The 16,225-nt window shown below is 39.8% G+C and overlaps 1 protein-coding gene across 1 annotated transcript in view; it reads left to right on the forward strand.

Annotated features, from left to right (window-relative positions):
* The window catches only part of LOC140784828 (transcription factor bHLH121), a 33,304-nt gene extending 17,641 nt beyond the window's left edge, over window positions 1-15,663 (forward strand). The window contains exons 3-5 of the mRNA XM_073132411.1: window positions 13,938-14,065; window positions 14,160-14,666; window positions 14,912-15,663. Coding sequence (XP_072988512.1) covers window positions 13,938-14,065; window positions 14,160-14,666; window positions 14,912-15,073 — 797 coding nt within the window. The 3' untranslated portion in view covers window positions 15,074-15,663. The remainder of the gene's footprint in view (window positions 1-13,937; window positions 14,066-14,159; window positions 14,667-14,911) is intronic.
* Window positions 15,664-16,225: the final 562 nt, after the last annotated feature.

A 16,225-nucleotide genomic window follows, 5' to 3' on the forward strand; every position in this document is an offset into this window, starting at 1 on the left:
TTGAAGGTCTTCTTGGCACCTTCTTTGCGGACTTCTTGGCTGCCATTGTCGTGGCTATTGCCATTGCCGTGGCCATTGTCATTGCCGTGGCCATTGCCATTGCCGTGGCTATTGCCATTGCCAAATGTCAGCGGTTTTGGCTTGGCAACATGATCGCTTTTCCACTCATACTCAGAAAGTTTTTCAGCAATAGAGATGGCGGTGTTGAGGTCATTAACTTCTCTGGCCACCAACTCTTTGTGTTACCAACCAGATCTGGACTGATCCGGACGTAAGAAATTTATGAAATTTTAAGAGGTAGTAGCCTCGTGAGTTCGGGTTCTAATGACTCTAATTTCACCTAAATTGGAGGTTGGGATGAAAAGTTAAAAATAAAACAGTGGAACAAGGTCAGATAGGGCAGAACAGTAAATATCTGACATTGCGTCAGTCGTCGGAGGGTGGCGGACGGCCAAAGATGGTGGTGGCCGTATTGTAGGGTGGCTGCTGGAGGTAGGATGTGGCTAGGGTTTGGAAAGTTAAGATGTTTCTACGGCTATGATCTACTCTTAGAAAGATATAGTGATCTAACGGCTAGATAAAATATAAGGACGAAAATAATAACATGACTAAACTCAAATTTCTTCTATTAATAATTATCAACACATGTCCACCTCTATTTATAGGAGTAAAATCCATAGCGAATCGGATCCACATACGGATTATTCAATTTATTTAAAATTCAAAACAATAAGATAAAGCTAAGTAATTAACTTGACTCTACTTGAATTGACTCGACTTAACCCATGTGTCGGATCGTAACAATTCGTAACAATCCATCACGCTTACGACACTTTGTCCTCAAGGTGACTAGTGCTTATACAACTTGTGCTCATACAAGGTGACTAGTCCTTGTACTCATACAACTTGTGCTCAAGGTGACTAGTCCTTGTACTCATACAACTTGTGCCAATCAGTGGATTCAGGTTCGTCTTTCTCGAGTCTGCCTAGGAACATGACGTTGGCTGGCTGTCGCTTGAATTTATTACTGAGGGTAAATCGGTTATCACAGTGAAAAACACAAGCATTTTTTTCGCCATTTTTCCAAGTCATTGGGCACAAAGCGGTGCGTGATCATCTGCCAGTTAGGTTGAGCTGTTGGTGTAGGCTGAGTCGGGGCAGATGTCGTATCTAGTGGGCTGTGGGCTTAGGCCTGAGCTCACTAATGAAGGTACTCTTTAGGGCTGAGTCAGACCAATTAGTGACTCGGTTGCATATCCGCTCGAACTCCTCCCAGTAAGCTCGAATTGTTGTTGACTGAGTCAGCTTAGTCAACATGGCCTAAAAGTCCTCGTACTGGGTCAGACCGAACCGAGCACAAGTTGCATTCACAAAGTCTTACCAAGACTCGAATGGTTGAGTCCACTCAGCTGACTGGTACCATCTAATCGCCACGCCCTCCAAGTGGAATGAGGTTAGTTGGACCTTCTGATGGTCGGGAATGCCATGGTATGTGAAAAATTGCTTCGCTAGATAGGTCAAGTCTAGCACATCTCCTCTTGAGAATTTTGGGAAATCAAGCTTGACGGTCCGAGCTTGGATCCCAAAATGTGGTCTATCATCGCGGGCGAAGTGACCTCGGGGTCGAGGCTGGTCTCGTGGGTCATAGGCCCACAGGTTCGACTCATGTCGACCCTGGGCTGCATGTAGGTTCGGTTTAGTCTGATGACGCGGGCCCACCAGATCATTCCACCATTCATCCTCAGGTTCGTACTCATGCTCGGGGTCATATTCATGGATTCCAAACTGGTTCGCACAAGGTCGAACCGGTTCGCGAAAATTTGGCCTGCCTTGAAAATTGTGCGCTTCATCTCCAACCTAACCCTAACTCTAGGGCTGAATTTGGAATTCAGCCTAGGTGCGTCGCCGCAGGTTGCATGGGAGGCGGCTGGGTTCGGTCGTGGGTTGTCAGCAGTCAACCCTTGGCTGGTCCTCGTGGCGGTGGAATGGTGATGAGTGGCGGAGGAAGCCAATTATCGAGCTCGAGCTCGAGGGGCTACAATGACGGCCATGGGGTTTCACACCACCCTAAGAAACGGTTTCACACCAAAATTCTCTAGAGAGCAAAATCACATAAACTTTCATTAACTTCCAAAGAAAATACGGGTCTATATATAGACCTACAATGAAATTAAGCACAAAACACCCTACATAGGAAATAAACAAAAGACACCCTAAATAAATTAAAATCATAACCAAATCCCTATATGAGGGATCAACTGTTGGTGCCTCCTGCGCTGGTACACATGCTATCGAGTCTTATCAGTGATGTCCGCATCATTCTCCCGGGGTGGAAGAGAATTCGATTCCGTTGAGTGTGCTGCTCTGCAGCTCTCATACTGCTCTAAGGTATCAGGGTGATGCACCTTTAAATCATAGCGATCAAGCCACGTGTCATCAGATGTAGGTCGTCCTTTCCAACGTACTAAATACCGTTGGGTTCCACCTTCTCTAGTTGAAATAATCTCATCATCACAAATTTTATCAATTTCGTCTGTTGTGTTAGGTAGAATATTGGGAAGTGGAGGTAAAAAGGGTCTCTCGTAAATAGGCTCATTGGTAGGCTCAGTATCTAGTGGGTTATCTGGGGTAAAATCTGGAACTATAAAGCTACTAGATCCTCAATATTAAAAGTAGAACTGATACCGAAATCATTGGGGAGGTCTAGAACATAAGCATTATCATTAATTTTCTTGAGAATTTTAAAAGGTTCGGCACTTTGTGCATGCAACTTTTTGACAGTTCCAGATGAGAACCGTTCCGGACGTATCCGGACCATCACAAAGTCTCCAACATTAAATTCTTTGGATCTCCTTAAATCAGCTCGAAGTTTATAATTAGTATTATTTTGGGCAATTCTATTACTAATTTCTTTATGCAAGTCATGAATATGTGATGCGAATGCAGATGAGACTCAGACAATCTATGATAATGGGACATAGGAATGAGATCTATAGGTTGTCTAGGTTTGTAACCATATACTACCTCAGTTAGACTTAGACCTATTGATCTATTAACATAATTATTATATGCAATGCAAATTCAGCAAATGGCAGTTTTTGATCCCAGTCTCTTAGATTCTCGCCAACAAGAGTTCTCAGAAGGTTACCTAAACTCCTACTCCTATTGACTACTTCAATTTGCCTGTCAGTTTGTGGGTGGAAAGCAGTTGAATATTGAAGCTTGGTTCCCATCTTATGCCATAGGGTTTTCCAAAAATAGCTAGTGAATTTCACATCCCTATCTGATACAATAGTTTTCTTTGATTTCAGTGAAAGCTTTAGTGGCACTTGTTGACCACTCAAATTCATCTTTCTTGAGGCATTATGTTATCGGAGCCATAATGGTACTAAACCCCTTGATGAACCGATGATAGAAGGTAGCGAGCCTATGAAAACTTCTCACATCTCTTATGGTACGAGGTTCAGGCCATTCATTAATAGCTTTGACCTTATTAGGATCAGTAGATACTCCTTCGAATGAAACAATGAAACCCAAGAAAACAACTTTGTTTGTCAGAAAGGTACATTTCTTAAGGTTTGCATACAGTTGCTCTCTCCTCAAGACAGCGCAGATTTGACGAAGATGATCTATATGTTGCTCCCGAGATCGACTATAGATAAGGATGTCATCAAAATATACGACTAAAAATTATCCTATAAAAGGTCGTAATATTTGAGTATCACTCTCATAAAAGTACTCAGAGCATTAGTCTAGCCAAAAGGCATAACCATCCATTCATATAACCCATCTTTTGTTTTAAACGCAGTCTTCCATTCATCGCTAGGGCGTATACGAATTTGGTGATAGCCACTTTTTAAATTTATCTTTGAAAAGATCGTGGCCCCTGCTATCATGTCCAGCATGCCATCCAAACGAGGAATGGGAAAACGGTATTTTACCGTTATTCGATTAATGGTGCGGCTATCGACGCACATGTGCCAAATTCTATCTTTCTTTGGTGTTACCAATGCGGGAACTGCGCAAGGACTTAGGCTTTCCTTCAAAACGCCTTTTCTCAATAATTTGTCAACTTGCCGTTTGAGTTCAGCATGTTCAGTTGGGTTAAGTCTATAATGAGGCAAGTTAGGAAGAGATGCACCCGAGACGAAATTGATAACATGTTGAATATCTCTCATTGGTGGCAATTTATCCGGGATATCCTCCAGAAAGATATCTAAGGATTCCTCAATCACAGCAGTGGCTTTAAAAGAAATCGATTTATTAGGCTCGTTTAGAATTTCTCGAGCAGCAAGAATCAAAATAGGAGTTCCTTTACTCATCTCGCATTCAATGCTTCGCGCATTAATCAAGTTGACTTTACTGTCCGAGTGGATGGGATCAGACTTCTTTTCCACCTTACCACTTCTAGGCTGCGATGGAAGAATTTTGATCTTCTTACCCTCGTGTTCAAACATGCATATATTTGAAGACCATAAATATGCACATCATTATCAAATAGCTAAGGCCTTTCAAGAATAATTTGACCCACATCCATGGTCTATACATCGCACTAGATTCTATTTTTCTAAGTCGTGAATTCAATTGGAACCAAACAACGCTCTTTTATCTTAAGCGTGGTTGAATTGATCCACGAAACCTTATAAGGATTAGGATGGAAAAACGCTCTCAGGTTTAGTTTTGAAATAATGGAGGACACGACATTTATGCAGCTCCTACTATCCACAATTACTTTGCAATTTTTGCCTCCAATTTTTGTGAACGTGCGGAAAATAGAGCTACGCCTCCAATCATCATTGACTTTAGGTTGAGAGGGCACATCTAACAACATGTAACCTTGTGGAATCTATCTGCCTTAGGCATCCTAGAGTAGTTTTTTCCTCTTCGTCTTCAAAATCTCCTTTTTCACCATCTACATGGTGAATATATCCATCAAAGTCTTGTTCAGAGTCTTCTTCGAATGGTTCCTCAATTAAACTTATTTTATATGGGTTTGCACAATTTGCAGCAACATGTCCATAGCCTTAACACTTACAGCATTTGACCTGAGGATTAATCTTAGAAAAGTCTTTCTCGACGCTCTTACCCATGTATTCTACCTTAGATTGTGAAGGGCTAGGGTAGATCGATTAAAAGATTGATTGGTAGGTTTGGCTTGATGAGGACTTGTGGAGAATTTATGAATTTGATGTCTTGTTTCGTAATTTCTTGAGATGTGGTTAGGTCTAGACTCGTCTAAGCCTTGAACTAAGTTGCAAGCTTTTTCCAAAGTATCAATGTTATAGGCAAAAAGTTCACTTCTCAAATCTTCACGTAGGCCAATCCTAAATCTGGACAAGATTTGCATAGGAGTTTCCGATTTGATCACGCTACACTGAACTAGCAATTCATCAAAAGCTGCAACGTAATCCTTAGCTGATTTAAACCCTTGGGTAAGTCGGTTCCATCTGTCTAGAAGTTAAGGGTAATAAGGTGGGAGATATTTACGTTTTAGCTCATTTTTCATGTCAACCTAAATTTCAATTGGAAGCTCACCCCTAATTTCACGAAGAGTCTCAACGTTGGTCCAGTATTGATTTGCTTGCCCATTCAATTTCATGGCAGCAAACTTGACCTTTCTATTTTCGACAAATCATACCATTTAAAGTAACGGTTCATGTCTTTGATCCAGTCCAAGAAGTATTGCGGATCTAAACGATCATCAAACATCGGAGCATCAACTTTAATGCTTCGAAGGTACCGTTCATCAAGATCTCGTTTATTCCAAAGTGTTGACGAGGTAAAGGAGTGGGAGATTCACCATGTTCAAGGTCAAGGCGGTAATTATTTTGAGGAGCGGTGTGCTCACGGGGTCTTTCTACCTTATGTAGTCGTTCATCGATCACTCGTTGATACCCAAGCAAAATATCCTGAGTATCTCTAACTTGTTGAGCTAAGGTACCTAGTTGATCCATAATATCGTCGAGCTTCTTAATAAGCTCGGGATCCATGCTACTGCTGGACTCAGTAGAATCACTGAGGAGATAAGTCTTACCTCTACGTGTTAGCATACACTAATATGCAATGAATAGGTTAGGTGTTGCTTTTATTTTATTTTATGCTTGCTAATTTAAACAAAATTAAATAGTGTTCTAACCTAGTGGAATGCAGACGTCTCCCAAATTTAATCCAAATGCAAATGTCTTGATCTAAATGATATGAGTTGATATGCTATGCAATCAAGAAAATCTTAAAAGTGAATACTTAATTGAATTTAGATTTCTAATCAGGAGATTCAAAGACTAATGTCAAGATTTAATAGTTTTTATACAAAAGTCACATTTAATAAATGCCAAACCCTTCAAATTTCTTTCCAAATATTAACATAATACTAATATTCTATTCGGCACAGTTTAGCTTTTAATATCTAGACTAAAGCATATAAGGTTTTTTATATAATCTCTCCCTCACTATATGTGGACAGCAGGAACTGATAAAAGTTTAGAGATGATACTAGAAAAGAATGGCCCAAAAGTATTTAATACGATGGAAAGAGCGTGTACCGACCATCTTGAAAAAAATTGGAATTTAATTAATTTTCTTTTCACCCTTCTTCTTTCTCCTCTCTTCGTCCACAATTACTTGTGGTGCAGGTCCCTTCCGTCAGCATCAATGAATGGCCAACAACAATGTCGACGACGCGTCGCAGCAATGCCTAAGATAGTGGAGAGATCGGACGGTCCGACGGTGATGGTCACAGTCAGCTACGGTGCGGAACAAGGCATGGCGATCACTCCCTTTGGCAGTAGCAATCAATCTCAGTGAAGGTGACGGGAGATCAAGGCACAAGCGTCGTTGTCGGTGAAGAATGTAGTTGTCGGTGGCGGAGAAGGAGGGCGTTGCTGTCGAGAAGCCCTGTTAGCGACGTCGTCGGCGTCGAGGCGACGTCGTTGGGTGGAGCGATGGTGTTGGGGCGGCGTCGTCGGGGCGGGGTAGAATTGGGGCGACGTCGTCAGGGACTTGACGGCGTCGGGGTAGCAGCGACGAGGAATTGGGCTAGGGTTCAGTGTGAGGTGAAGGGGAGGTTCGAGATGAAGATGGCTAACGGGTTGAGATGATGATGACTAATAGGTTGAGGAGTTAGTTTAATAGGTTTTGGGTTTTGGATTAAAGTTTGATGTGTTTAATGGGGTTGGGTTGGGTTGGAAGTATTTGGGTTAATGGGTTTGAGTGAGTTTGGATTGGGTGGCTAATGAGTTTGGACTTGGAGCTGATTTGAAGGGTTGGTTTCAAGTTAGGGAGGGGAAATTTTGAAAATTGGAAATATTGGAGGGAGAAGAAAAAAAAAGACAGTTTGGTAGAGGTTTAGGAAAGATGGGCTGTTGAGAAGAAAAAGAAAATTTGGTGGGAAGTTTAGGGAAATAAGGAATTGGTTGGGATTCTAACAAAAATTAAGAGCCAAAAATAGAAATTTCAAAATTTTGAAACGCTGAAAATTTGATTTGATTCTTTTTTCAATATATAATGAAAATAAAGATGGACCTAGGCAGTAGATCACTGAATAATGCAACAATAATTAATTTTTTAAAGGATGATGAGTTTTTGAACTAAAGATAGGCTACGCAACGATTTCTTTAAGATCTGGATGTATTACAAGAATCAGTCTGCGCGATCGTGGGAAAATATTCGTCAAATATTCTTCGGTAGTTAGAAAATTACGAAACCAATTAACTTCCTGATCTACAACTTTCGTATTTATGCCCTTTGCAGATTCGAATTGTAACAGGGATGAAAACACGGAATAACGTAGGTGATGGTGGTAGTGACGGGTGGAGTGGATGTTAGGGTTATGGATGGGTATGGAGATGAAGGTGGATGGTGGATGTGATTAAGGGATATAGACGAAGGGAACGAAGTGATCGAGATCCCAAAGAAGAGGGGGGCTCGACAGTCGAGGGAGATTAGAAGTTAGGAGAAACCTTACCAACGGTAGAGTGGAAGGATGGTGAAGAGGGAGGAGGGAGAAGTCTAGAGAGAAAATAGGAGGCAAGAAATTAATAATCCAATAGCATTCTTCTTCATACTCAATTAGGGTTTCCTCCACATATATATATAGAGGCTCACCCTAAGGACTCATTAACTAAATTAAACAACTCTAACAAATCCTAACAAATCAACAACTAAGTTAAAAACCCTAACAAACCAACTAAACTAGTCTTCCTTATCTTCTTCGATTAACTCTCGGATTAAGCTTTCGTTTTGTCGCTGATAGATTCTGAATCTGGAGAAGTCATGAATATCAAAGTTGTAGATCTGGAGGTTGATGACCTTATCCATCTAGTTTGATATTATTTGGATATGTGTAGAATATTCTGCGAATATTTTTCCGAAACTACGTAGAGCTGGATTTGGCTAATTAAATAAAATCCTAACCTACTAAGACTCTAACTAAACCAAATAACCAAATAAGATAATTAGACTCAATCCATTGAGCCTAATCTCCCTTTGATGTGATTCGATCTGGTCCGGTTCATATCAAAGGACTTGGAATCTTACGTGGTGGTGATTCCGCTATGACAACACCCTTTTTATTCCTCATCGACGGTAATTTCCTTGCTCGTCGTGCGTCGAATTTCTTGACGTACCGATGTTCGTGGAGCGATTGGTTGTGCGAAGAACAAATGTGGAGCGGCGTAGAACCCAAGAGGAGAGACGTCCATAAACTAGGATCCTTCGCTATGATACCAAAATGATGCAAAACATGGTGGAGAAAGTTGGGAGAGGAAAATAAGAAGGGAAGGAATGGTGTTTCACACCAAAATTCTCTAAAGAGCAAAATCACATAAACTTTCATTAACTTCTAAAGAAAATATAACGGGTCTATATATAGACTTACAATGGGATTAAGCACAAAACACCCTATATAGGAAATTAACAAAAGACACCCTAAATAAATCAGAATCATAACCAAATTCCTATAGGAGAGATTATCAACTGTCGGCGCCTCCTGCACTGGTACACATGCCATCGAGTCCTATCAGTGATGTCCGCATCAAGATCATCACCTACCTTGAGGACATATAACCTCGAGGTATCAGCTGTGAGGACAGAGACAAAGATGGAACTAGCAGATTGGGATGTGGTTCTACGGAGGTTACGGGAGCACATGACAACGGTCCAGAACCACATGAAGCAAGTATATGATCGCCGGCATCGGGAGTTGGAGTTTGAGGTCGAGGACCTTGTATTTGTATAAGCCTAGCCATACTGGCAAGTTACCCTACGACCTATACGCAACCCCAAGTTAGCGCATCTGTATTTTGGACAATTCCACGTGTTGGAGTGAGTGGGACTTGTTGCGTACAGATTGGAGCTGCCGGAGGGATCTTGGGTTCATCCTGTATTTCATGTATCGCTACTGCGGGCGAGAGTAGGGGTGGATCAGATAATGAGCACACAGATACCCGATCCAGTGTAGGAGATACACGCATACGAGCCGATACGTGTGTCGGCAAGACGGAGGCGCCATCGAGAAGGTCGACTAGAGATTGAGATCTTGGTGGAGTGGCTTAGACGGCATTCCAACGAGGCGACATGGGAGTCTGAGGAGGACATCATGGAACACTTTCCGGATTTCTCACATTGAGGTTAAGGTGACAGAAGTGTGGTGGATTGATACAACTAGAGCTGGATCAGGTTGTATCAAAAGAAATAAAGTTGCTTTGGAAGAAAAATAAGTTTTCGTCAGGGGGCGTTCGAACGCCGAGGACTACGTTCGAATGCACTGTGCAAACACCTACAGGCGTTCACAAATACAAAGAACGAGAATTGTGTGTTCGAATGACCTCGAGCCCGTTCGAACGCTTGCACATGTTTGCAATTACAGAGAACAGAATATCCGCATTCGAATGGCCTCGAGCGCGTTTGAATGCACCGCGACGAGAACACTTTGTTTTTAGGATTTCATTTCTATTGTTTGAGTCCAAAGGTTAGCCTCTAAGTATTGTTGAGTGCACCCTAATTGAGTTATATTATGAAATCATATTTTCTTCTCATATCTCTCTCTTTCCCTTCATCCCTTTTGCCCTAACTTCTCATCGTCCCCTAACCTTCATTGGTTAGACCTTCCTCCTCGTCTGTCGCGGCCCTACTTCTTCTAGGAGCGACCTCTTCTTTTCCTTCATCCTATTCCCATTTCTATTCGCCAATAATCCTATCCACATATCATCTTCTCCTTCCTTTCCACCACCATTAAGATCTCCCTTCAATCCAAATAACCAACCCATCCCCATATCGGTCCGGTCCTTAACAGATGGCCGTATTGTAGGGTGGCCTTGGAGGTAGGAGGTGGCTAGGGTTTGAAAAGTTGGATGTTTCTACGGTTATGATCTACTCCTAGAAAGATATAGCTATCTAACGGCTAGATAAAAGATAAGGACGAAAATAATAACTTCATGCGGAGATTTGGTGATGGTAATGGTTTCTTGTTTTCCTCGTTGAGGGTGATTTCCTCGTGTAACTCGAATCCGAATCTTGATGTTGTTAGGCAACGGATATCGTAGCGATCCAGTGTTCGTGGGGCGATTGATCTAACAAAGAAAAGATGTGGCGCGACATAGAATCCAAGCAGTGGAGTGTCCATAAACCGAGAAACGATCTGCTCTAATACCAAGGCTAATATAGGACAACGTCTCGATTGCAGATTTGAGAAGAAGTAGGAAAATGATAGGCTCTGATACCAATTTGATAGGCTCCGGTATCAAATGATAAGCTCTGATACTAATTGATAGGCTCTAATACCAAATTGAAAGGATCTGAAACCAAAGATGGGCTACGCTAAGATTCCTTCAAGATTTGAATTTATTATAGGATTCAGTCCGCGCAATCGTGGAAAAATATTCGTCAAATATTTGTCAAATATTCTTTGGTAGTCAGAACATTACTAAACCAATTGGGTTGGATCCATAACTTCCTGAACTACAACTTTCGTATTTAAGCCCTTCGCAGATTCGAATTATAGCATAGACGAAAACATGGAATAACATGGTGATGGTGGTGGTGACGGGTGGAGTGAATGTTAGGGTTATGGATGGGTATAGAGATGAGGGTGGATTGTGAAAGTGATTAAGAGAAGTAGACGAAGGGAACGAAGTGGTCGAGATCCCAAAGAAGAGGGGTGGCTCGACAATCGAGGGAGATTAGATTCGAATTATAGCATAGACGAAAACATGGAATAACATGGTGATGGTGGTGGTGACGGGTGGAGTGGATGTTAGGGTTATGGATGGGTATAGAGATGAAGGTGGATTGTGAAAGTGATTAAGAGAAGTAAACGAAGGGAATGAAGTGGTCGAGATCCCAAAGAAGAAGGGTGGCTCGACAATCGAGGGAGATTAGAAGTGAGGAGAAACCTTGCCAACGGTAGATGTGGAAGGACGGTGAAGAGGGAGGAGAGAGGAGTCTAGAGAGAAGATAGGAGGCAAGAAATCAAGAATCCAATAGCATAATGAAGTTGGCATCCACATATTTATAGAGGCTAGTCAACATGTTCTAAAACAATATGAAACCCTAATTCTAGAGGATTCCCGTCAATCGCGTTTGAACGCGCCCGATCGTGTTTGAATGCGCCCGATCGCGTTTGAACGCGGCTGATCGTGTTCGAATGCACTCAAAAAGCCCCTTCTCTGGATTTGCGAACGCGACACAGGCGTTTGAACGCGAGTGTTCACAAGACGTTCGAACATGGGCGTTCACAATGGCGTTCGAACGCGACTCCACCTGTGTTCGAACGCAACCTACATGAATTTTATTTTAATGAAAATAAACACCTAATGCAATAAGAAATGATCCTAACTAAATGTATCAGAAAAATAATTAAACCCGGGGAATTCACCAACGGGGTATTCAGAATCCACCGATGTTGGAATCCACCAACAAATACTCAATATGTGAAAACTCTGAAAATGTTCATTAATTAGTAAAAGATGATTACACAAGCCTTTATATAGGTAAAATAAAGTAAAAGACAAAAAAAAAATAGCCTTAGAAGGTGGCTAGTTATAACTCTCGTTAAGTTAAGGGGCCACGGGTGTAGCCCTTTTGTGCCTACGAGAATAAATGTGACGAAAAGTGATATCCCCACCATATAGTTAAACGAAAGGTTTAGATGTAGCTTAGCACATAATAATGGTCATTTTCAATTATCTAGGGAACCTAAATTAGAGGTTTTAGGAGTTGGGTCAAAATTGGTGTAGGAAGTACCAAAGCATTAGATTAACAACATATGAGTTAATTTGAACTCAAATGTTATAATTTTGAGCTCAAATCTTAGCATTATTAGAAATTATTTGATAATATTGTTTTCCCTAAATTTAAAAAAAAATTAAAATTATTATGTCAAATTTATGCAAATTGGGTCAAATTTGGTGTAGAAACCTATTAAATTAACTCCACATGATTCAATTTGAACCCCAGTTTGCTCTAGCTTTTGTTTTTAAGTAATAAACTATTATCAATTAATGAATGTTAAATCTATTTCCACATGACTATTGCTATACTTTTAAAAAATAGGTCTTTTACAATATTATCTAGCGATAAAAACTCTAAGGTAGTTTTTAATGCATATATTAGAATCTACAATATGTATAAAAATATGAAGGAACTTATCTAGAGATGTGGCAGTGTCCCAGTGGGCACATTGAGGCATGCCAACAGACACATGCCATGCTGATAGCGTATTGGCATGGCAATCCTTAATTAATGCAATTCATTCTGCAACGCCATATCTAAAGAACTTTATGTACAGCTTTTCCTCTGTTGCATGGACCTAAACCCCACAATCAAGAAGTAGCTACTATATTGCCAACCAACCTTTAGCTAAAGCCAATATCTGCAAGCTTGATATAAGGTTGACGGTCAGTCAAAAAATTCTGTTTTTTGGAGCATTAATGTCAGAGTTGCGATCTAGTGACCTTATATTTTGGAAGTTAATGTCTGGACAATGATGAGTATGGATCTAGTTTTGTGCTTACATGGTCTTCTATATTGGGAAGAACAGGTAAATGATCTTATTTTAATGCACCAAGGTCCATTTGCTTTCATGTGTTTCTAGATGTACCATCTATAGTATTAAGTGAAAACCAACTTAAGTAAAATCTTATATCTTCTTTCTTCCCATTAAAAACTGAGGGATGTGAGGTTGGTTTATGTAGATTGAAAGAAAACCATGAAAAGTACAAGAATATTTAGCAACTAAGGAAAAAAAGAAAATGCAGCAGCTGTGAGTCCAGAGAATGGGATGGATGAGTGGGGTTACTAGAATATATAGAATAATGAATTGAGTATATCCTGCACATATTAGATGTAGCATCTGTAGATGGCAAGTTACATAAGAATCAATTTGAGTTACTTCAGATAAGTTCAAAGGAAACCAAGGATGAACTACCTTATTGAAGAAGGTTCCTTAAAGAGGGAGAGAAATACCAAATGTGGCACAGAAATAGTACTAAACCAAATGTTAATACTTTATTTAACATAAAATCTTTTATTATATGGAGCTAAATAGATGGAAAGGATTGCATTTTTATTGTTCTTTATGAACTTGATGATGTCCATAAGTTCATTTTACTTTCTCATTTATCTAGGACACTTGTTTATGTGCATTCTAAATATATGAATAGGTTGGAGAGATTTTTATTAGTGAATTGAAGAAGTGCATTACAATTAAAATCTCAATCTTAGTGTAATGTTGGTATCTTTGTCTTCCTGACTTCCTGCTCATTACTGTTAATTTATATTGATTACCAAAACTTATGGAAATTCTCACTTGTACATACTATTCCCTATTTTTAAATGTTGTATTGCATTGTTTTTCAATATGTCAATTTAATAATACTGCATAAAAAAATACCTTTGTATTATGAGCTAACGTAGTTTGCTATACTTCTGAAATGAAACAGATCCAGAGAGACCCAAGAATGACAAAGCAACCATCCTTGCTGATACTGTCCATATGCTCAAAGACTTGACTAGTCAAGTGAACAGATTAAAAGCTGAATATGCTACACTTTCTGGGGAATCACACGAGGTTAACTCATCTTAAGCTTAGAATACTTCTAAGCTGCATAAGTTCTTAAAAATTTTGATAACACAATTCTTACAAATAATCTGTAACCATGTAGTTGACACAAGAGAAGAACGAGCTCAGAGAGGAGAAAGCCTCTATAAAATCTGAGATTGACAATTTGAATGTCCAATATCAGCAAAGGCTTAGGGTGTTGTACCCTTGGGCTGCGGTGGAACCTTCAGTGCTAATGGCTCCACCTCCTGCATATCCATTTCCAGTACCAGTTCAGATTCCCTCAGGTCCGGTCCCTATACATCTTCGTCCTTACCCTTTCTTCCAAAATCAGAGATCTGGGTCCATTCCCAGCCAGTGTTCTACTTATATGCCATATTCTCAGCCTTGCAATCTTGATCAGCCATTTACCCAACACAATCCACTGCTATGTCCAAGCAGCAATATGTCTCACCCTGCTAGTGTACAAGATTCGAGAAGCAATACATCTACTCATCAGCTGCCAACCTTAGGAGAGAGATGCGAGGATTATGGTGATGTTGCAACGGAATTGGAACTAAAGACTCCTGGATCTATGGTCTCTTCTCATTCAAAAGTAGTACATGATAAGGTACAAATTTCACTTGTGTATAGGATATGAAGGTCACCTGGCACTCATATTCTTGATTGCATAAACTTAAGACCCACATGAGAAGAAAGGTTAAAAGACTTAAAGATGTACTTCTTTAACTTCAGACATTAGTGCCATTCCTACTCAAATAGAGTTGTGGCTCTGATAATCTTGCAACAGAACAAGTCCACCAATAGATCAGAGAACAATGAAGAAACTAACATATCATCGTATCATAATTTCAGGATTCTTCATCAACCAGGAAGAAAGAAAAGCAATGGTCACAACAAAAGAAAGAGAGCAGTTTTACAGATCCGAGCAGTTCATGCGGGTGTTCTTCCAGTGGTGGGCTGGAGAGCTCCTCCACTAGTGTTGGAAATGGTTCAGTTGCTGAGAACCTAAACTAGCACCATATGGAGTAGTGTGGTGAGATCTCGTAGGTTATTCCTCTAAGATGAGCATATTACTGATGATGAAGCCAACCTAACAACTAAAAGCCCACATACATCAAAAAATTTGCGCATGTGAAACTAAGTTATGATAGCTTGCAAAATCATATTGATTTGTTCATGAGTGCACTGGTTGATCCTTCCATTGGGAATAATTCTTATCCTTAATACTCCAACTTGGAGGGCATTCCAAAAGCAAAACTTCTGCTTCTATTTGTACATTGTCATAAGATGAATTCCCCAACAGGCTGTTACTGTCACAGAATAATGACAACAGAACAGACATGTTCATAGTGATGCATTTCACCTCCCAAGTTGCATGACAAGCAAGCTGCGAGTTAAATTCATAGTATAATGCTGAAGAATTCTTTTCTGGATGTACAATTTATATTATAGTAAGTTGTAAAATGTATGCATAGTTGAAAATGGATATCACAAGTATAGCAGTGTAACAGTATGCACCGTCAAAAAGTGGTAACTTGTACTCATATGGTTAAATTTCACATTCAGGTATCTTGACTATCTTCAATACAGAGTTTATGACCAAACTAGGCCTCTTTAAAGTGGCCTCCTTATGAACTAAAATACTTGAGTAGGTCGACCCCCAAACTTACTGCTCAAATATGTTACGTTTTAAGACGTAAGATGCTAACTCTTACGTTAGATGTGAAGTGCTAATGAACACTGGCAGAATCAATGCTCAGTCTTGTCCATTTGTGGAATGAGAATAAGTTTATTCTAGAATAATCCTTATTCTAGTGTAAGTAACAAACAATAACTTACATTATTCTGGTATAATAATTCAATATACACTCTCATCTTATTTTATACAACTTAAATTTTTTATATTATAATAACTTATAATTATTATTTTGTATTTTGATTAGACAATATTTAATTACACATTGCCTTAGTTATAGTTAAGATTCTCTTTCTCTACTATCTCTTCTCTTAAATATTAGTCATCTCAGTTATAATTTAGATTTAATATCTCATCTATCTCTTCTTTTAAACATTAGTTATCTCACCTACAATTGAGATTCTATCTTTGTTTTTTTGCTAGTAAATTTTGTTAAAATTAAAAGTATTAAGCTTGCACACTTTTCCGTG

This window comes from Typha latifolia, chromosome 3 (assembly GCF_019914945.1).
Source record: "Typha latifolia isolate L0001 chromosome 3, TyphaL0001v2, whole genome shotgun sequence".
Lineage (NCBI taxonomy): Eukaryota > Viridiplantae > Streptophyta > Magnoliopsida > Poales > Typhaceae > Typha > Typha latifolia.